The following is a 23,530-nucleotide window of genomic DNA, read 5'->3' on the forward strand; positions in this document are numbered from 1 at the left end:
GTAAACAAAAAATTGTTCATGCATGCATTTAAACATATTTATTCTTCAATCTTTGCACGCGGACAAATGATAATGAGCCAATAAATTTACAGAGATAAAAACAACAAACATGCAAAATATATTAAGAATAACATATATATAACACACAGAATGATATAAAATTTGAAGCTTAATTTTAAGTTTAAGCAGGTACAACGTTTGGTTTGATTTCTTTGTTATTTCATTAACATTTGTGTCCCACTTCAGATCATTTTGAAGGTGAATCCCTAGTATCTTAGACTCAGTAACATAGTTAAGGGGCTTACCAGCTATCTTAAGCTCTATAGCGGGCGGTGTTTCGTTTTTGAAACAGATGGCCTGACACTTGCTAGGATTCCAGCTAAGCTTGTTTTTGTTAGTCCACTCGGTGAACTCGTCCAGCGTACCTTGAAGCTTGCTTTGAGGAATACGGACGATTTTCAGCAAGTGTCATGTCATCCACGCACTTCCAACAGTTGATGCTTGCATCTTTGGTCTGAACTGCATCATTAGTGATAACTTGGAAGTCCCTTGTGGGAGGTCACCATTAATAACTTTGAAAGCAGAGAGTGATTGATTGTAGCCGACACATATTGCATACGGTTGCTGACAAAGTCACATAACCAAGGAATCTGCGGACTCCCAAGTGGATAAATGATGGAAACTATTTTGGTTGAAATTTGATAGCCGTTGGAAAGGGGGCCTTTAAATCTACAATCTACACCACGTGTCGACCGTTGCAAGGAAGTTGCACTTGCTAGTGTAGTATAGGTCTCGTCATTCATAGGCATATAGGTATAAGCTGTGATATTGTGTAAGTAAGTGAAGAGTGTCAGGTCTTCATTCAGTTTTCGATATCACCTTAAGAATTAAGATTAATTCTACGATAATTGCAGACATTTTCATGCAGACAATTTTGAGAACAGTAAACAAAAAATTGTTCATGCATGCATTTAAACATATTTATTCTTCAATCTTTGCACGCGGACAAATGATAATGAGCCAATTTAAAAGGAATTATCAGAAATGGATAGGGTGATTACGTTACAACTGTTGTATTACAACAATACAATACAACATGGTTGTATTGTATTGTATTGTATTGTATTGTATTGTATTGTATTATTCATTTACATTTTTCATATTAGGGTCAAATTACATGATAAATTTACAGAGATAAAAACAAGGAATCTGCGGACTCCCAAGTGGATACATTTCTAAATGCAGATGTTGTGGTCTATCGTATTGAACACTTTGGAGAAGTCCGTCAGAACCACTGTTCCCACGTTGTTGACTTAGTCAGCGCCTTGATGATGAGTGTGGAGGAGATTGACCAAGAAGTGGGAAGTTGAGATACCCTTGATATTGCCAAACTGTTGTAGGTCAATTTCATCTTCGATGTCTTTCAAAATCCACTTAACAACAATATATTTGACAAAGCATCCGTCAAGGAGACAGGTCCCTAAGTTTGTCGACCTGGGGAGGTTTATTTGGGGATCCGGACAACAATGGTTTTTTCCACTGTGTGGGGACCACTCCCTCTTGATAAGAACAATTCAAAATATCAGTAATAGGGATGCTTAATTCATATACGAATTCCTTGATCAACCTATGTATGGTTGAACTGATGTATGCTTGAACCATATTTTGTACTTGTCCTCAAAATTACAAAACAAAAATGACTTGGGCAATTATCGTAGCAGGGTGACGATGTGTTGAATTCTTATGTAGCGATGACTTTGACTTGCACAATGAATTGTGGAAAGAAATTTTGGCTTTTTAAAGAGAATTGACCATTGCTCATTCTAGTGACGCTAGTATATGGACAATATAAGTGTGCTTTTTCATTTAATGACATAAAATTTGAAAAATATTGTAAGGAACACTTGAGGCTTTGACTTTTAAAACCTAAATTTTGGTAAAAAAATGTGCTTGCATAGGTAGTTTTCAACAGATTTTCCACATTCGCCTTGCTATAACATTGAATTGCGTTATCTGTTGACCTAGTGACGAAAAGTGTTTTTAGGGGGAAGTGTTAGCTTTCGTTTGATATAAAAAAATTCTGATTGGATGAAGGGAACACTTGAGGTTTCGAAAAAAACAATCAAAGAGACCCATTTTCAGCTAGAAACTCAACAGCTCTTGCTTGCTATGCACTCAACCGTGTAAATCAAAGACTGTGGTGGAGACATTCACTGCTTGTTGTTCTCTGCTTGGAACCTCATGGACTAAAATGTGTGCTCAGGTGTATCGAGTTGAAAACTGTGCGCATGATGGTTTATAAGAGAATCGTTTTTGTATAAAAACCTTTCCATATGATGAGAACTTACGGAAAGCACATTTTCAATCAAACAATTATTTTACACCATCTCCCGACACACCCCAATTAATATTTGGCCCGTACGATTTATGCGGACTCCGTCCAAACCAGTCTTGGAATTTTGCGAAAAAATATTCCATATTAAATGTCAAGTATTTACTTTAAATGTATTTACTGATCTGTCATGTATTTTTAGATTTCACAGCATTGCAATGTTATCACTCATCAAAATTGACAGCTCGTGTTTGGAATTTTATTTTCAGTTGTACGCACTGCTAGCAGTGCCAATCACATAAAAACGGTATATTGTAATTTATCACACATAGGCACACAAACAGAATTGGTAATTATTCCCAAACATATTTGTTATGATCAGTTATCAATGCTGGCGATGGATAGTTGTTTCATCCGAATTGTATGGATGATCAAGGTTTTTTCCTGTAAGCTTTTTCTAATGGGACTTAGACACCGAATTCACCCTAAAAACAACTGTTTACGGCTGATGTCAAGTAACCAGTAAAAACTATCTCAATATTATATAGTGGGTATAGTGCTAGGTAGCAGGAACCAGCTGATAAGGATAACTATATTGCCGCCCTCTGTTGGTCAACGTTACATTACACATGGTTTTAACTACCATGCGGGGCCATTATATATTGGAACTGATATTAGTTCCAAGTCCTCACTATGGACGTTTCCGACCACAACTCTGCCGGACTTGAGGCCTTGATTTTTTTTAAAGCCCTGACAAGCTGGGGCCAATTGCCTCAAGCCCGGCAGGGCTGAGGCCGGACACTCCCATAGCGAGGACTTAGTTTCTTGTCCGGACATCTGGTTACCGAGTTATGAGCAATTTATCAATGGCTGAAAACAATATAAAACAAAAGAATTTGAACACTGTTTTTGCCAATATCTCTGAAACAATATTATCGACATCCGACTCATGCCCCTTGATCATGCCACATATATATTTAAAAAAAAACCGGCAGGACAAGAAAGCAAGGTGAATATGTAACCTTACGTTATCGACAGCCCTTAATTTCCATCATTCTTCAAGCCCTGCCTTCTATCGGGGGCTAATATATAGTTTTAGCTTGATCTCTATTGTTTTTGAGCGCTGTTGTTTTTAATACCTAAACAGCCTTCATCATTGTTCATTTCACTTATCAAATTACTCAGTTATATTTTTTTTATGATGTCAAATATTATCAAAGAGCAGTATCAAACCAGTAACTAGTTCAGTTGGATCCTGCTGCATAGCGCTATACGCACTATGAGTAAATTTTTACTGGTGACTGGACATGAGCTGTAAACGGTTATAACTGGTTACTACTATGTGAGTTGGGTACACCACGGACAGAGCCTTGTGGAGCACCAAGTTCCATAGCAATTAGCTACGCAGCAAACACAAAATTGTTTATTCAACACGTTTTAATAACATTTAAATGTCGGGTTATATAAAGGTAATCATACCGTTTTTTAAATGTTATTGTAAAATATTTTGGGCAAACAGTTTTTGCAAAATATTTTGTCAACACTTAAATAACATTCTACTTAGAATGTTTTGGATGAAATTTTCAAGAACGTTTCTTGAATGTTATTAAAACGTTTTTATGCCCTTTATATAACCCGTTTTCTGTAAGACGTTTACTTTTGTAATAGGTTTACATTATAGATCCTTTTGAGGTAGTGTATTCTACCGTTTGCAACTTGGCAAATAAATCTACCTATATTACATGTAGCTGATAATTTTGAAAAATAAGCATCTTTTGTCTGTCTCTAACCAAACTTGTTAATATACCTATGTCTAGTAGTCTGAATTCGATCTGTTATCATACCACACTCTCTTATGCTGTTAAATCCCTTGGTAAATATTTCCCATTACCATATCAATTGCTGCGACTGAAGTGCACTTTTTAACAGGAATAAATTTATAGTGAACACTCTGCCTATATAAAGAAATATCACCAAATAACAATCTGTAAACTCTGCGAATTATTTCCTCAGGGAAATAAGACTAGATCATAGAGTATCATTTCTTTGAGACCTGAATATTCTCCAGGTTCAGCGATTCATTTGACGAATCATGCTAATACCATAGTTATATGTTAATACATGGCTTATAAGTTGCATCATCTGTAGTAACACTGGTCCTACAATATTCATTCATCTTTAAACTTCATCAATTTAATCAAGAATTTCGAATAATTTGTACATGTCATCTAAACGCATTTGTCATCCACATGACACGTCGCACAACATTCGCCAGGAATGAGAGCACGAGCATTAAAGGATGTTTTAATGAACCGAGATGACAGATACCATCCTATCGAGTTCTTGAAATTGAATATGCTGCCAGCCAAAGTATTAAGCACATTATATGAGATTCTGCTTCTTCAACATGTCTCGGGGGTATTGTACACCTAGGGTACTAGCTACGAAAGGGATATAGTGATATTCTGTTCCAGAAAAGTAAAAAGTATTAAAGTTACATAATCATTTATTCAATTCGCAAACGTATGCTAAGAAACGACGTGGGTTTATGTGCTTCATCATTCACGCCAGAGGAGATTTTGGTTCATGGTTATCTTATTAACAATATTGGAGGATTATAAGATGCTCATAATTGACTCATGGAAATAAGAAAATATCAAAAGTCTAGCAAATAAGTTATTTTTTTGCATTTGAAAGAATCGTGTACTTTTGATGCGAAGCCTTGTATTATTATCGTGTGCTTTAGCAATTGCGCAAATTTGTGCAAGTTACAGATCAAGTCTGGTGGCCACCCCGGCCTGTCATCTAGAATGATGTTGTAGTTTTGGAATACGTAATGCAGAATTATGCTCTTAACTAGAGAAAGAAACGGAGACCATTGAAGACACAGTATGACCGTGACGTTGCGTACTACACAATTTCGCAAAGACCTTTCGCACTGGCCAACCGATTGCGTAAAATAACTAAATCACGCTTGCGTTACGCGATGCCACGCAAATTGTTCAGTGAATGAGGTGTTAATGCGAAGATGGCGTTATTCAACCATCAAAACATTTAATGTAGATGCTTCAGATACCGTCATAGCACTTCTATTAAAGATATGTTTCTATTCCTCTGTTTTGATTGACCACACGTTCAATATCCACAATATAAGCTGCCGATAGATGTCGCTTATCACAATATTTTTTCATCAAAAGGATCTAACAGCCAACGTTATTTGATACTTACATTGGTAAAGTATTCTACTGTATACGGTTACATATAGCGGATTATCATTGATACCATATTTTGAATAATTATATTGTTTTAGGGTACTGATATTTTTTTTGGTCATAATTTAGTCTAAGACATTGGTGATATTTACGGAGCAGTCATGGTTAATATTATTTAGAAGGGTGAAGTACTAAGAAGCAATATCAGTAAATTGGGTAAAATATGAGTACATTTTTATAAGACTTCATAATAGATACGCTTGTTATAACAATGTCTTCATTGATTTATAAGATACTCCATGAAACCCCAAAACACCTTAGTCAAATCATAGACCGCCGAAAACATACCACCAACGAGGTCGGCATATAAACCTGCAGCAGTATAGTATAAAACACTGGTCATTGGCCCTTTTTCTTCATGTTCTAATATCAATCGTCAAAGTCCGTTATTAATTTAACTTATTCTAAAAGACATCATACGCAAAACCACGATAAATTATCAAACGTACCGGTACAACCAGATCCGTTATGAACAGGTGAATGAAGCTCTTTTATGAGTAATCGTTAGCATTAATGCAAAATTAGTTTCCAATCGCCAAAGTCCGCCGTATCTGATGTATAGTCGTCTTTTCACACAAATTCATATTACTTTGAAAATACAAAATTGTTCACCATAGTCACATAGAAAGACAAATGCTTCAATGTGCTCATAGACCACATTGGTATTTAATCATTTGTAACTTTTTGACTAGAAATGCAATGATTCAAGCGTAATGATTCATTACAAAGTTACCAAGACAGCCACTTCAATGTATCCCAATGGGAATTATAATTGAGATGAGATTTGCTATAAAAACAACATCTCGATAATTCGTACACAACCTTTGCGTTCACAATGAAATACAAACAGGTTCGGTAGATTGTTCTAAATAAGAAATCGGTTAATGTAAACGGATTGGCAACATCTAACTGCAGTGGGAATAATGATAATAAAAACGCGACAAATGTCGAGTGTCGTGTTATCACTTTGTAGGTTACAATAATAGACCACACGTACCTAAACATACAAATTCATTATATTAAATCGCCAGCTATGCGCAAGTGATTACTGACCAGTGAGATAGAACCAGCCTTGTTGCGTAAAATGCACTCATCGCGCCAATTGGCTAAATTACAATCACTTGCCATTTGGGATTGAAATATTAATTTAAGTTTCTATCTGATTTAGTAGAAAAACACAAGCAAACATTAGACTGGTGGTTTAAACATAAAGTCAAGTTCAGAAAACACAATTGTATTTTGTATCTTGTATTTCTTATAAAGCCCTGCAGATAACTGGCTCAAATCGAAACTTAATACATAAAATCAGAATTTACCAACCATTAAATTAACGCATACAATTTGTTAGTAGCCTGCCTCACGTTCTGAACAGCAAAACAATAAAAACACCTATGGCTATATTTCAACTGAGCGTATTACTCTTTAGATGTATTTAAATTCTATTTTAAGTCTATATCTGCCATATAGACGTTGTTAATTTAAATAGCTCTTGTCAGTTGTTGTGACATTTGTAATGATTCTGGGGGTTATTTTTATCCAATGTATTGATTTTGTTTTTTGTTTGCAAATTTGCCAAATTAATTTCTTTGTGTGCTGTTGTTTGGAAGGCAATTTTTGTTTCAAATACAAAATGTAAAAAAGACTACATGTCAGAACGCAAATGGCATTATTTAAGTTGAAAAGTTGAGTTGAAAATAGGCTCTGCTTCGCGAATGGATTATCTTGCTTCTGCACATTTTCAAAGGGAAAAATTGTTTAAATTTAAAACAGAATATATAGCAAGGAATATTTTCATTGATGAAGAGTCTGTGTTATTGAGTTGTTAGGATTTGTCGCGATTACTTTGCACATTTAAAGCAGTGGGGTAGCGTGGGTCATCATATGGGGGGTACAAGCCGTTTTGGCAATTTTCCTATGGGATTTTTAAATTTTGCAATCAATTGGGGGCACGTGCCCCCCCCCCCTCGTGCCCCTATGACCCTACGCCACTGGTTTAAAGATGCCAATGTCAATTCTGTGAGACAGCAGGCATAATTTAAGACTACGGACACTGAATCACGCCCTGAAGTCACTGTCTCGAGGAAGCCGAATAGACTATAGGAATTGCAATTTCGTAGCTGTTTAACAAAAATTTACATATTTGTGTTAAACAATATATCAATATATCTTAATATTGCATAACATGAAATGAGATATTCAATAACCAAAGGTAAACCACATAATAAACTCGAAATCAGAATACGTTTATTTTGCTTGCGACGGGAACGACAAAGTCACAACATAAGGAAGCATTATTTTGTAATTATGTATGTAATAATAAAACATACTCCTCTTTGCTGTAAAGGAGCAATAACAGAGATGTGGTCTAAAAGCGAATGAATAAGTCATTTGTACCATACAGTTAACACCATCTTGATTGCCTCTAGACGATGTCTCTATGCAGCGATCCCATTACAGACAAATATTTAATGGCGGGAAAACAAAAATGGCGCGTTGAGGAGTGATGTTTAGCTTATAATTCTATGCTCTCATATTTTGGTTATGAACCGTGCTGTTGAAAAAATAGAATATAAAATATAATCTTAAATCAAAATTTGCAAACTAACACATCTTATATCACTGTCATGTAAAATGACAAGTATTAAAAAACCTGATCCTCACGTATGTACATGGAAAACACTGTGACAATACGAGGTGTATTGTCACGGTGAAGACCGTGCTTGGAAGAGTATGCTGTATGCTAGCATACGTATGGTCACGGTGTATACCGTTGTCAAAATACCACGTACTTGAGTACAGTAATAACGCCCTCTGTTGGTCATAATTACGTATTTTCAACGTAGTGAAGAAATATTTGAGGTAATATGCGACCCCATAGAATATAAAATATTTCTTCACTACGTTGAAAATACGTTTTAAAGTGAATTATGACCAACAGAGGGCGCTATTACTGTACTAAAGTACATGGTATTTTGACAACGGGATACACCGCGACCATACGTATGCTAGCATACAGCATACTCTTCCAAGCACGGTCTTCACTGTGACAATACACTACGTATTGTCACAGTGTTTTCCATGTACAATATGTGTGTATTGGGTCGGTGCTGATGAAACCATTGAATATAGAATATAGTCTTAAATCAAAATTTGCCAACTATCACATCTTATATCACTGTCATGTAAAACGCCGATACGCAATTTGTTTTTCACTTCTACTCTCTAATAACTCATAATAGAAAACGGGACACGCCAGTGCACATTACATGTGTTTCTCTTTTCCCTCGCCTGGCTCCTAGTGAAGGGGTCCAATATCCAATATCTAAAGTGTTTCTTAATATTTATTCAAATATCCCTGCAGTAATCACCACTCCTTTACATACCTTTTCTCCGCACCTTTGAAGGGGATAATCCCCAAGAAGAGTGCGAAATCCCTGTGTGCTAAGTACTTCACTCTAGCAAGAAAATTCGTTATCCAATATGATTTTTACCATGGTGACAACATGGATTTTATATGTACAAAAAACCGCGACTGGTGTCAAAATAACGAAGCAATATCGTACAGCCGTGATAAATTGCATAACTCTACTGAATTAATCCTAAATTTGGTTACAGTCTCCCTTAAAAGAAAGTAGTGTCGAATAATATTTGTTTTTACTGATGGTCTGGTTGACAAGCAGCCAAGTAGTTTTGACAATGCATTATGTATTACTCTGTTTACCTATTCTCTGGTGTGTCAATCTCAAACACGTGTAATATGAAGACGGCCATATTGAATATAGACCATTATTTCTATTGACGTTACCGTGTCTGTAGGTACCCGTAGCTCATAGCAATGCCTCTAGACTAGTCCTCTGCAATTTTGCGTGCCCTAATTAAATAAAAGCATATTCTTTTATTTTATTATCTGATGATTTTATCAATTTAAAGTCAATTTCCGTCGCTGAGGTAATTTATAAAATACGAATTTCTTCACGGCATTGTATACTATAAAGTTTTGTTTGACCTTTCTATGGTATTTACGGCATTGATTTTTACGTGCCATTATTGGGGGTTTTCTAGAAATAAATATCATAGTTCTGTTTCTCGTGCCACGCCGTGCAAGCAGATTGGCAATGTTTCAGCACTGATTACTAAAGGTTTTTCAAGTTAATTTGCAGGTATTGCAGTAGGGAAGTATACGTCAATTGAATAAACATACAATCCTGTATATGCAGTGAAAAAAAAAAAAACTGCGGTTACGCCTTGATAGCCGCTGGTAAACTGCCCGTGTAAACCGGTAACTTCGATTTAACCTCTCTCTAGATATTTTGCAGCGATTTTCCTGTTTTCCAGCTTTCATCATTTTCCAATGCACATTACAATCAATTTATACTTAAAACAGATAAACCTTAAAGGCAAAATCAGTACCAAATGCACTACCCGAGATATCTTACGGTCCTAATCATAATGGGTGTCTTTTTAGGCTGCAGTCATTTTGGCAGAGTAATTTTGGTTTCTATTGTGTCAAGCAGGTTAATTTTGGATCAATTGATGGAAGGTATCAAAAAAGGTAGAAAAGACTACTATACTACTTCTTACTTTGATGACGTTGGTTAATGTCTTTAAAATGATATAGAAGGAATAATCATGTCAATAGCTTAAAGGGTGATATAATGATATCATCGTCTGATATTTATTTTGATAACCATTTCTAGTAATTTTCTCTTATTATATAATTATAATTGCTATTTGGATACTTTTTTATTAGCAATATTATTTATTATAACAGAAAGTCGAACGGACTCAATTTAAGAGAAAATTGTAACTAGAAATAAGAACTTGTTTTAGAGCTTAGAATATGGCGCGGTCTGTTATTAGTTGATTGCAAACCATAAGCATTTGATCCTCAAATGACCAAACATAGAAACTTACACAAGTTGGATGAAGTACGCCATAGCATGCTCTCTATAAGTTCAATCATTTTGTCGTATTCTAGGTTTTACTTGTAGCCTAAGTAGACAATCAATTTGAGGAATGGAGCAAACATTCTTAGCTCAGCTATTCTGCTGTCTGATTCTTGTTTGTTGAAACTTTAGCAGGCGGCAGTCAATTTAAAGATGCTCTGTTGACATTGCTGTAATTGTGGGCATGATGGGCGGGAACATGATATTGCGGTCATTGTCTGCAACAAATACGTGCATAGAGACGTACAAACCTCTGGGATTTATTTGATTCAGATAATTTTAGAGAGGATGTACAATATGTTTCACTTGTATTGTTAAAATCTGTATTTTTATAGCGTAATGTTGCTTCTACTGCAATTGAATAGACTGTACGATATGTTGTAATCTATTGAAAAACTCCTCACACCCGGGCCTATAAATACAACACACATACATACAACATAATCAGGCTCCACATACATTATTAAATCATGCTTCTTGCTTTCAAGTTTCCACAATATCATAATTGCTTGCTTAAATTGCGAGAACAAATCAAATGTGCGCAACCCATTAGAGGCGTTTCTTATGATACGTTTTCTTGACATATTAAAAGCAAATTGTGGTGATATTTATCTCTTGAGAATGCTACGCTATTATGCGTTTTCAGCTAACATCTCATCTCATTCATATGAACTTAATGATTTATACGCTGCATGAATAACTGATATTAGTATGCTCATCAAACATATCTTATATTACAAACATGATACTTTACCCTATATCTGTCTTCTAATCTATTCTGAACTTATATCATGATGCTTATAATAATACAAAATGTGGTATCGTGAAAAAAAATTAATTCTTCCTCTTTTCGATGTTGGTGTATCAGTCATTTGTCATGTGTAATTTAATCACAGTCATCAGGCAGATCAACATGATCATTCATGTTGAATAATGAAACGTTAATCATATCCCCTCTAGAAATATTCAAATTTTCTCATCGTTATATATCTTTTCTTCCTTTTCAACAGGATGGGGTTTTCAAAAATGCCGAAGACAAGAAGCATATACCAAGAACAATTATGAAGCAACAAGAAAATAATGCGCCAGTACTAAGAGATACTTTGGGTAACTACGAACCCGTGAATGTTAGACTTGATAGAACTGGGCCGGGAGAATATGGCAGACCTGTTAATTTAGACCCGGCAGAAACTGAGAAATATGAACAAAGTTACAAGGAGTACGGGTTCAATATGATTATCAGTGATAGGATTTCATTAGACAGAGCCGTTCCTGATATTAGAGATACACAGTAAGTATGCTATTATATTTATCAGTTTTCTATAATTTAATACTTCATGCGTTAAAATTTAGTATATTATAATTCGTCTACCACTCTTCTTATTTCATTAATAGCTCGACTCTTTTTATAAAGTTATATCAATACTACAAGGAATTCGCCACATACGAAATACATTGCTAGCGTAGTTTTTCCATATACTGGATACACGATAAGGATTGTTTTCTGAACTACACACACAACCCACACACCCCACCTCACAACCTACACTCATATATCTCCACACACCAATCCACACATACCCCTGAACGCCCCACCCTCCGTTACACAATTGCCCCTGTTTTCTCTCGCACACCAACACATGCACATAACATGTGTAATTCAAAATGCTGCTATCAAGAAAAATGAGCAATAAACTTGCTGCAATTTGTAGAATAATAACATATTGGCTCACACTGTGTTGGCGTAAATATCGTACCAAAAGTAAATTATACGGAAATACTCCGCTTCTAGTATAAAAGAAGTTACATTGATATCTGTATAAAGTATTCAGCCATTTTAGATGATACAAGTTAAAACCCCTTAAGCTCTAAAAAGCTTTCAAATATTGACTACTTAGGCTAATGGATACAATTATTTGGAAAAGAAAATCAATACACATGTACCACCGACAGCAAAAATCTTACTTCGACCATTAAAAGCCGCATGGCTCATTTTCAGACAGTTTTCGATCAAAATATATTTGAACCCTTAGTTTGCCTCAAGTTGTATTGCAGTTGAGGATATATTGCATATTTTATTATATACGATTTTCATGTTCCCTGAAATAGAACAGTTAGCATTTCTTTATATAATACTGATGTTTATTATCGCTGAAATAGATTTGTGCTCACAGTTTGTTCTTTTCAATGGCATCTTGGGCACATTATACTGAATAAGATTGTTCACGCAGACTCTTGTCACGAAAGCATCTAAGTTGTGTTCGCCCACCTATCTTGTTCATTTGGTGTATGTCTGAATTACTTCCGTGTACTACGGTTACGGAAAACATCAAATGTTAGACGGTTTGAATCTTCACGATTGCGTTCATGGTTCAAAATGTTATCACTCAGGCTTTCAAAGGCAGCAAATAAACGATTACCATTGAGTTATTGACTTGCATTAATTAATTACAAATTGTCTAGCAGATGAGAAATGGACGAAAAGTGAAAGAGGTGCCACGTTGACAATGAAGAGGTTATTAAGGTTAATGGAAACAACATTATCTTTCAGGATCAAAATTAATAAGTGTCTGCAGTCAATGCAAAGTGCTATGTCTGGCACACGATCGGTACAAAAATAAATGAAGAATTAGTTAATTAATTATTAATTTAAATTGAATTGATTGATTAATAAACTACCAGCACCATGAAATGTTTATCAGGACTAAAAATCGTTATTGTCGTCACAATATTTCGTGGTTACTTAGTAAAGATCAAAACAAAGTAAGTTAATATCAAACGGCAGGTGGTAGTAAAAATATGAAATAAATCATTACAACGTAGATTAATGCTACGTATTATCTTTCTAATTAAGTAGGCTAATTTTTTGTAAGGATCCTTTGTTGGCTGTATCTCTTTCGAAAATTATTTCGAGATATCAGAGCAATATATAATATGATATTAATTGCAGTTTCGTAGAATATGATTTTACTATTGCTAGTTGGCGTCTAGACCCGCGTCTAGATAGGCAGTAGGTAAATAAATTTACTGACGCAGATCAAGTAAGTGCCCCGATTTCAGCAAAGTAAATATTTAAAGATATTTAAAGCAATCATTTTAATAAGGAAAATGCAAGAAAATACAAAACGCATGATTTTAAAATATAGAGTATCTGTCACTACAAATAAAAACCACTTTACTTACAGGTTATTTTTTACTCTTTATCTCGAGTATCTTGAGTATTGTCGAGCTTTGTCGACAATAGGCCGCATGCTTTTGGGTATATAGCAATCAAACAACATACAAGGGCACAACTTACAAAGGATCCACGCAAAATATCTTTAATGAACAACAAACCGCACTGATAGCCACAATGGAGTCAAGTGACTCTCAAAGTGAGTAAACTAGCACTGACTCTCAAAAGGAGTCGTCTGACTGTCACAAGAGAGTCCGTTCACTCTACCCGTGGAGTCAAGTGACTCTACCTGCAAAGTCGTGCACGGCGTGGTAGTAAAGGAGTCGGACATGACTTGCACTACAAAGTCAAATGACTCTACATTCAGAGTCATCGACGCGGTACACGGTATATTGCTGTATTTGCATTTATGCTGCTGCAGTTTGCTTCTGTTCAGCATGATGGTCGGTCATTTGCACGGTGTATCATGTATGAGTGTTTGGACAGTGTGATGTGATATTTTCATGATTTAGGATAATGTGGTCTTGAGCTGGATTCCACTGGAGAATTTTAACCTGACGGTGAAGTAAAGCTAATAATAGTGGCCTTACATTTTTGTAACTGTGATGAATTATTCACACCATGATATGTTCGGCTCACTGGGTGACTCTATAAATGGAGTCTGGGTTACTCTAGAAGCAGAGTCCAGCCACTTTGCGACTCTATGTTTAAAATGACTACAATGACCGACCATCATGCTGAATAGCAGCAAACAGCAGCAAACAGCAGCAGCATAAATGCAAATACAGCAATGCACTGTGTACCGCGTCGATTCAGTGAAGAACACAGGCTTAAATAGTAGATAATACTCACTCTACAATATTTTTTTAAAAAGTCAATCAAAATCAAATAACAAAAATTGAGCAGATCTGTATTTTTTTTTTATCTCTGTTTTAAATGCCGGATTTTGACTTTATATTATGTTTTGTGTGTCCATCCAAAACAACATGAAAACAATGTGAATGTCCCCATATCATACATATATAAATGTTTTAAGACACCCACCATGTAGCCAATGACATTGGGTGGCAAACCAATGACTATGTCATATTTCACCCTGATGTGGCAGTGACGGCAACGTGTTAAAGCAGCTGTTTCGCTCATCTATGTGGCACCCTTAAGCGCGTGCGTGTGTACGCAGGCGCTTTTCGCAAATTGAGGCTTAGCCCAATGAAATGCGAACTGACGTCACTGCCACATCAGGGTGAAAAATTATATAGCAAACAAATATATAATGCCATGAGAGGTTCTGATTAAAACTATGGGCCCGAGGTGAGATCAATAGTACTATTTTCCTGAGGGGTGGCGGCCCCGAAAGGGAATAGTATTAATTGATCTCAACGAAAAATTAACCAGAACCTCGAATAAATGGCGTATTATATTGGTTTTATATACTTCATTAATATATTCTTTGTTCATTGATTGGTTAAAAGAAAACAAATCGACATTTGTATGCTCCAGCTTCTATTCTGAGTGAACAGCACAACCAATTTGAACACAATCTATCAGTAATTTGCCCTTCAAGAAATAGAACAGGCTAAAATCGGGCTAAGCAATGGTAGTTGCGCGCGAGTGAACTATTTCGTCGCATCGGATGCGCACACGCGGAAAAAGTGCTATTAATACGGCTTAGAGGTACTATTTACGGCTCATCTGGGACATTGAAAATACTATTTATGGCTTAAAGGTACTGGTTTTGGTCATGTAATCCACGTTTAACCAATCAATGAACAAGAATATATCATTGAAGTATAAAATGTTTGTTACACGTCTCGGGGCTATTGCTATGTGGCCAAAATACTAGAGGTGTCTATCAGACAATAAGGAAGGACATCTCTCTTCATCCGCATCTAGGAGGTATATTTAGTCGTCAAATTGAAGGGAAAAACCTCAGTTGATTTTACACTTAAATAGGGATGTAAGTTTAGAGTTAGGGTTTAGAGTTATGGTTATTGTACGGGTTTAGGGGTTAGCTAGGGTTTAAATAACTAGAAACCATAACAATAACGTGAAATTCATGGCACAAAAACAAATCAAATACAAAATGAAAGCAGTCATGCGACTCCAATAAAAGACTAAAGATTGAAATATGATACGGATCATTTTTGAAGCTTCTGGCATTGTACTAATATAATTATAGTCCCAGTACAACAATGACAACGACGCCACCAATAACAACAACGATATAATAACAATAACAACAACAATGACAACAACAACATTCCCATCTCCTTCTTTTCCTTCTCCTCGTATTCCTTTTCTGCATCCTTCTTTTTCTTAATCCTCCAGAACTGTTCTTTTTTGCATTCTTACTTTGCACTGCAATAGTGCAGATGATAAAAAAATATCCTTCTGCAAATAATTGGTATCATGTTAATGCAGTGTAAAAAACTTTAACATGGTCTGATTTTGTCCCGAGAATTTTCCACAACTACTTCGAGATAAATAATGTCCACTGGTCTTTGCTCGGAGTAAAATTAATCTCGACTGATAGACATTTCTATTGTTTGACTACATGAAGTTTGAAATTAGAATAAATTTGATCGCTGACATAGAAAATAGAGCACAGTGCTATTGCTATTGACAGGCTCAAATTAGACGGGAAAGTGCACGCGCGAAAACCGTTGTATTTGTATAGCTATTACACACACGGGACCCCGTTATTGCTTTATCAGTCGGGTAAGCTTTCAACGGAGATTTCATAGTTGTGAATTTGATAATAAGAAGTTCAATAAAGCTCCCATCACGGAGAGGATAAAATTGCTATGTAATATTTTCCCATCAATTCCAATAAAAGGTGGTATGAGATTTTTCCCAGCAATTCCAATAAAGAGTAGTATGAGATTATGTAAAGGGAATGTAAAATGATTGAAAGAACAATTGGATATTGGCAAATAAAAATGAGATATTTATTGAAGGCAACTTCATTTGTTTGGGTACTAGTATTTGGTAACTAAGGACGAAGATACATGTAATACAATAAACATCATCGACATCGACACAGAGCTTTCGATAGGACATAAAACATTTAACACTAAACAAAATAGGCTGTGATCAATATGTGTATAGGCTGTAATGGGGGTTGACCTTTATTGCCCAATTTTGCCAAACACGAAGCACTTTAGACAGTGCAAACGATTCCTTCTTTGACATTTTTTTACCTTTTGAGACCATTGCGCTGAAATCGGAGCATTTTTAACTTTTGGCCCCTGTGTGGCAAAAAAACTGACCATCCCAAGATTTGACCTTTTTGCTTATCACTCAAGAACGGTATGTCACAGGTAGGTCAAACTATACTTTTTCTGAATCCTTGAAATGAGAGGAATAATTTGATGTGTTGAACTTTGACCTTGAATATGGCCGGAGTGCCGGGAATTATTTTTGTTAACATCTTTAATATTCCCCTAATATATTTGGTTTCGCCCCGTTCCTAATATATTAGGTGGTGCATCACCTAACATAAGAAGTACAAGAAGCAGATTCGCCCCGTTCCCAATATATTAAGTGGTGCACCACCTAACATAATAAATGTTACGGGCCTCAATGTTACGGGCCTCAATGCCTCATTCACGTTATAACGAGCCTAGAGGTTTTTATGATTTGTAGCATGAAGCCCCTTTGGTTAATTGACAGGTGATGATAACAAAGCAATGGCTTCTAGCGTTTGTTACACCTCAACTCTACGGCTTGTTGGCCGAAATACTTGAGGTGTTTGAACAGTCAATAGAGAGCTTGCGAAATGACGTTACGTTAACTTTAACTTTAACTTCTAGAGGATTATAGAGGATTATGTATTCAAACCCATCTTGGTTTTGAAAACATAATCCTCTATAATCCTCTAGAAGTTAAAGTTAAAGTTAACGTAACGTCATTTCGCAAGCTCTCTATTAAGATGGACATACACCTTCATCAGTGGTGCCGTTTCAATAGAGCCTTGCAATTCACGCTAGTTTAAGGCGATTTTGAAGTTGACTTTATGTAGGGGTTTTTCCTCGCTTGATAAGGCAGGATACAATACAGTCACTTTTCCATATGTCCGGCTGTATGTCAGGCGGGGTGTGTGGGGGTGGGTGTGTGGGGTGTATTATGTTGTGACAAATTTGGTTAAGGGTTTGCTTAAACTTTTGATTAAATGCTCTCAGGTGAACAGTTTGAATCCTATTACAAGCACAATGTTTTGATGAATCCAAATGTGTGAAAATATTGGATCCAACACATAATAATGATACAATTGGATGCTTTACGCCCAATATTTATTGGTCTCGCTATGAGTTTTAAAATATTGGACGAGGACTCGACTACGTCTCGTCCAATATTTTAAAACTAATAGCTCGACCAATAAATATGGGCTCAATCAATCCAATTTTATATCAAACTTGGGCCATAGGTGAAGTATGCAGGTCTTGATGTTATGGTATTGTGTCACATAATTTAAAGGTCATTTCAAGGTCATCATAGGTCATTTGAGGTCCAATTTTGTCTTAAAATTTGCTCTCAGGCTATGCATTTTCGAGCTGCGGGGGTGGGTAAGGCTGATGACTGTAATCATGGGGGAGTGGTCAAATGTTGAAATATATCCCTTTGGGCTTAAACTTGATGCAAAGCATCCTTGATATGAGGGGAGCATAAGAAGTCAACCTGAGGTCACCCGAGGTCAAAGGTTAAATGATGTCACATGTTAAACTGGGCTGAAACTTTGTGCAAAGTATCCTTGATATAAGGGGAATATGAATAAGTAAACCTCGGGTCACCTGAGGTCAAAGGTCAAATTTTGAAATGTGCCCCAATTGGGCTTAAACTTGGTGCAAAGAATCCTTGATATGAGGGAAACCTGAAAAGGTCAACATCAGGTTATCCGAGGTCAAAGGTCAAATGTTAAAATGGGCACGATTGAGCTGAAACTTGGTGCAAAGTATTCTTGATATGGGGAACATGAAAAAGTCAACCTCAGGTCACCTGAGGTCAGCGGTCAAATGTTGAAATAGGCCCGATTTGGCTGAAACTTTGTGCAAAGTGTCCTTGATATGAGGGGAATATGAAAATGTCAACCTCAGGTCACTCGAGGTCAAAAGTTAAAATGCGCCCGATTGGGCTTAAACTTAGTGAAAAGAATCTTTGATATGAGTGGAATATGAAAAAGTCAACCTCGGGTCACACATGGTCAAATGTTGAAATGGTCCCGATTGCGCTGAAACTTAATGCAGAGTATCCTTGATATGAGGGGAACGTGAAAAGTCAACCTCACGTCACCCGAGGTTAAATGTCAAAATGGACCCGATGGCTGAAACTTTTCCAATGATATGAGGGTATCCTGAAAAAGTCAACCTATGGTCACCCGAAGTCAAATGTTAAAATGGGCCGGATTGGGCTTAAAAGAATCTTTGATATGAGGGAAACATAAAAAAGTCAACTTCAGGTCACCCAAGGTCAAATGTTAAAATGGGACGACGTCACTGTACCCACATTGAAATGTATGAAATAAAATCTAAATAATTACGGGGCTGGAATAGACACGTTTTATTTGATTTTTCGGCAAATGTTTTACGGTAAAAGTTTTCAGTAAAACCAGTGCATATGTATTCAATAATTATGTTTATAACATTTTAAAGAACATGTTTCCATCACTTGCATTCTCCTTTAATATCACAACACTGTCAATATTTTTGTTTGTATTTGTTATAAAATACCGATGGAAAAACATCAACACTTTCGGCTTCTTTATGATTTTCACCTGCACATCACTAAAAAAAGGAGACTTGAAGTTGGCCACCCTCAAGCTTCTTCACACTTTTGTGTGGACTCTTTAAAAAACGACCGACGGATTATGTTTTCCTCTATTTGGCTGTTTTCGGGCATAAAAAGTAGTTCAAACATAAAAAGTATTGCGTAATAATTTAGTTTGCTTTGGATATATTTCGAAATGTTGTGATGAAAATCTAAAGCTCGATCCGTTTAATTTTTGAGAGCATATGATACCATTTCTTCGTGCTTAAGTAATAAGACGTTGTTTTGAAAACGGTTCTGTATATTGAATGCCAATATCGTAGCCAGACGGGTTATACCCTGACCGTGTTCAGCTGGTACTGAGACTTTATATTTGTCCCATGCCGGAGGCTTACAAGGAATCTGCATCAGATTTCAATTCTTTGGGTTGAGACAAATGATTTTATTTCCAAGCAACTTAAAAGCATTACTGAAGATATAGAACGAGGTTACAGACAAGACCCGCTATGATTACATCAACAAGTGACATAGGCATAGCAGTAGTTCACTAATTAAATCGTACGGGGTATTAACAAAATGAGTTCAAAGGATAATTTTTTATCAAAACTTTCAATATTCCTTACTTTAAATGAGGATTGTGAGCAAAATTTTAGTCAAAATAATCACAAATTAGTATCTTCCTCTATTTTCTCAAGGAATGAAAATTTATAGAGAAATAACTGGCGTAGTAGCTAGAGTTGTTGTTTTTACTTTTGTATAGCAAAATAAATCAGCTGAATAATGTAAAATACGATATACTTGTGTAAAGGTACTAGGGTATTGCCAATGACAAGCTTGTTTACTTGACTTCATGCTAATATCGTCGCATTTTAGCCAGAAGAAGTTTACACCCTTGTATTCAGCTGGCTTTGGGACTTGTATAGTCCCATGCCAGAGACTCAACAAGGAATCTGCATCGGATTTCAATTCCTTGGGCTCATACAAACGTTTTGTTTTCAAGCAACTTGAAAGCATGACTGACGATATAGAACGAGGGTGAAGACGGGACATGTCTTGATTAGATCAGCAAATAACAGCTGTTGTAGACCAATTTAATCACAACGAGGTTTGTGTACAAGTAGTGGTCAATGTAGGACAAGGTATTAAATATGTGAATGCAAACGTTATAATGTGGGTGGGGGCACATTCGTTCCGTTTTGTTAGTATTCCTTTTATTTCAATGTAATGGTTACTTAAATAATCATAGACTTTCTTTCATTGGTCCTTTCATATAAAGAGAACGAATATGTAATTCAGACTCTTTAAGGCCTGTGATGGGTTATACATTTAACTACTAAAACACAACAGCGTACTTCTTAATATTAATACATTTAGTCACAGAAAACAGTAATCACATTTATAAGTCTTGCGGTTCTTGAGTTAAAGCAAATTATATATCAAAACAAAACTTATGGTCGTTTTCCCCTACCGAGAAAAATCATGGTCATAAGGCGGAAATGAATCCCTTATAATTTATGAACTCTTTCATAGAACCCATGCTATTCCCCTTGTATGTCAGCTTTATCTACACCGCTTAATGATAGTTTGTGTCAAACGTCGCATGGGAGAATAATCACAACATAAACGCCTTAAAACAGCAACAAAAGTTATCAATACATGTGATTGGCGTGTAATTCAACAGGAGTGCCTTTAAATGATGGGATTTTATGGCATTCTAGACTGATGTGAGTTTCATTGTGAAAAACATGGAATTAGCTGATTTACTGACATTAATTATTTATTTAGATGTAAGCACTGATGATATTGTCTTGACATCATGTTCTTTGAAATACTACAGGTGGTAAATTATGAAGAATAATTCAAACATCTTTATGGATAACATAAGATGATCAAATCAGTTTGTTTGGGTAATATGTTGCAAATATAATTTAGTATAAAATGAAGAGGAATAACTAAGATGTCTAATAATATTCTTGATCAATTTCAACTAGCCACTAATTTCAGTAGCTGTTATATTTGCTGTGGGTATATTAGCATAATGCATAATCTTGCCCATGTAACATTTCATAATTTATCTTCACATAAAACCATGCAGTGCTTTTGATCGAATAAGTAACATTAAAAATATTAAAACAATATGAATTACTAATGGGCGTCTTGATTTATAACCAAAAGAAATGGAATAGGAATTAATAGCGATCGCCTATCCTTAATTCAGAATATATATTTGAAGCTCTTTACGCTGAGGTGTGTATTTGCACAGCTATTCCAAAGCATGTATTGTTTTATAAATCAACTCATCTCTCATTGGGAATGTAACGATAAACGCAATAAAATCATATTTAACCAAAAGAAGCACTTTGCGGAGAAGCATTATGAATGCAAGCTGTGAATGAATAATGACAGTAATCAAGAGATGATTATATGAGGTGATTAGTTATGAATTAACACTCTCGTGACTTGATTTTTAAGTGCTCAGATATACATGATTTTTTGGATTTGGTTTTTAACTTCAAATGATAACAAGAAACTTCTCGCCTTATGCCTCTTTTAATTCAAAAGAAAGTGAGAATGCTTTTTAGATTATAAGTTTAACAACTCATTTTTTGTTCGGTCTTTTTGTTTTTGGTCAAAAGTCTTAAATGCATTTAGATAAATGTAAGTGCAACGGCCTCCCAAGAACAAGTAGCAGATTCGCCACGTCTATCTTTTATGTATTTCCCTCCGTTGCCTCATGATTGGTGGGTCGTAATAATGGCTAATGTCAATCATCGTATTTGTGAATGTTCATCACATTTTCACTGGCTTCAGTCTCAATGTGTCTTACTTACAACTTAATATACGGATGTATGTCCCCATAGCCTGTGTCATCTTATGTAAGGAAACCAATTGACACATATGTGTTCAAATATCATGACCTTTCCAACAATTGGTGACAGTTGTCTTTTGTCACTTTTGTCAGGGAGAGGTGTTTCTTTGGAATAGGTTGAGAAAACTGCCTTTGTATAAAACAACATTTTGGATTACTTATCACTTACGGCAAATTGATGGTGCCTATTTATGACTTCATCTTGTATTAGCTTTGTATATATTTGTCAGGAAATTATTATTAAGGTTTTTTAAATAAGCCGAAATGGCTTGCAAGCAATTCTATCACTGAGTACTTTTTGAGACTCTACAGTGACATTTTGTTCCTCTCTTTCTTTCTTTCTTTCTTTCTTTCTTTCTTTCTTTCTTTCTTTCTTTCTTTCTTTCTTTCTTTCTTTCTTCCTTTTAGTTCGTCTTAAAATTAGTTTGAGTAAGCATAATAGATTCCAATGCTCAGCAAATCATTGATTTCTTTAAGAAAATGAGACCTCCTGTTCAAACTTTTAATCCCTAGAAATATTTTGCCTTTGGAAAATGTCGGTTTGTCTTTTGTTTGCTCACGTTCATATATATGTGTAACATGTCTGGCTTGTTTTACCATATCGTAATACATAAGCCATCCACAACTTGGTATACTTTTGTAGACATGATATCTTGTAGCATTAAGCCCCCTGACAAGTGACGATATTAAACTGATGGCTTCTATAGCGTTTGTTTGTAGCATATCTCAGTTCTATGGCTAACTCTTCCCTTCCAAGTAACAACACAGTAATGCCATTAGATACTGTATTTTAGTTACTGGGAGGAGAGAGGATGTCCTGTAAATAGCCTATTTAAAATTTCGCAGCAGATTGATAAAGGAAACTTCACAAGTCAACAAGGCAGGGTGTGCTTTGTTATTTATTTACATATAGTGTTTTTACTTGTGAAGGTAAAGCTGACTTAAATACTTGAGGTGTTTTATTAGTCAGTAAGGTTGGACTTGCCCCTTCATACATGTAAGTGTCATCTAAAATAGAGCAAAGTTGTGGAAATTCGAGTAGCCTGCTCGTAGTCAAAATGGACCACGGTATTTTCTGGTCATAATGACAGCCCAATCGATTATTGTTTTCCCTGCATTATTCTTTAAAAACTATGTCTGTAATTTTTAATTTTTTAATTATGATAAATACTG

General features: G+C 35.7%; 1 protein-coding gene across 1 annotated transcript in view; it reads left to right on the forward strand.

The window, feature by feature from the left end:
- LOC140152631 (N-acetylgalactosaminyltransferase 7-like) overlaps window positions 1–23,530 on the forward strand; it is a 227,187-nt gene that overhangs the window by 157,232 nt on the left and 46,425 nt on the right. Inside the window, exon 2 of the mRNA XM_072175053.1 lies at window positions 11,561–11,841. Within this exon, the coding sequence (XP_072031154.1) occupies window positions 11,561–11,841 (281 nt within the window). The remainder of the gene's footprint in view (window positions 1–11,560; window positions 11,842–23,530) is intronic.

The sequence above is a fragment of the Amphiura filiformis genome, chromosome 5 (assembly GCF_039555335.1).
Source record: "Amphiura filiformis chromosome 5, Afil_fr2py, whole genome shotgun sequence".
Classification (NCBI taxonomy): domain Eukaryota; kingdom Metazoa; phylum Echinodermata; class Ophiuroidea; order Amphilepidida; family Amphiuridae; genus Amphiura; species Amphiura filiformis.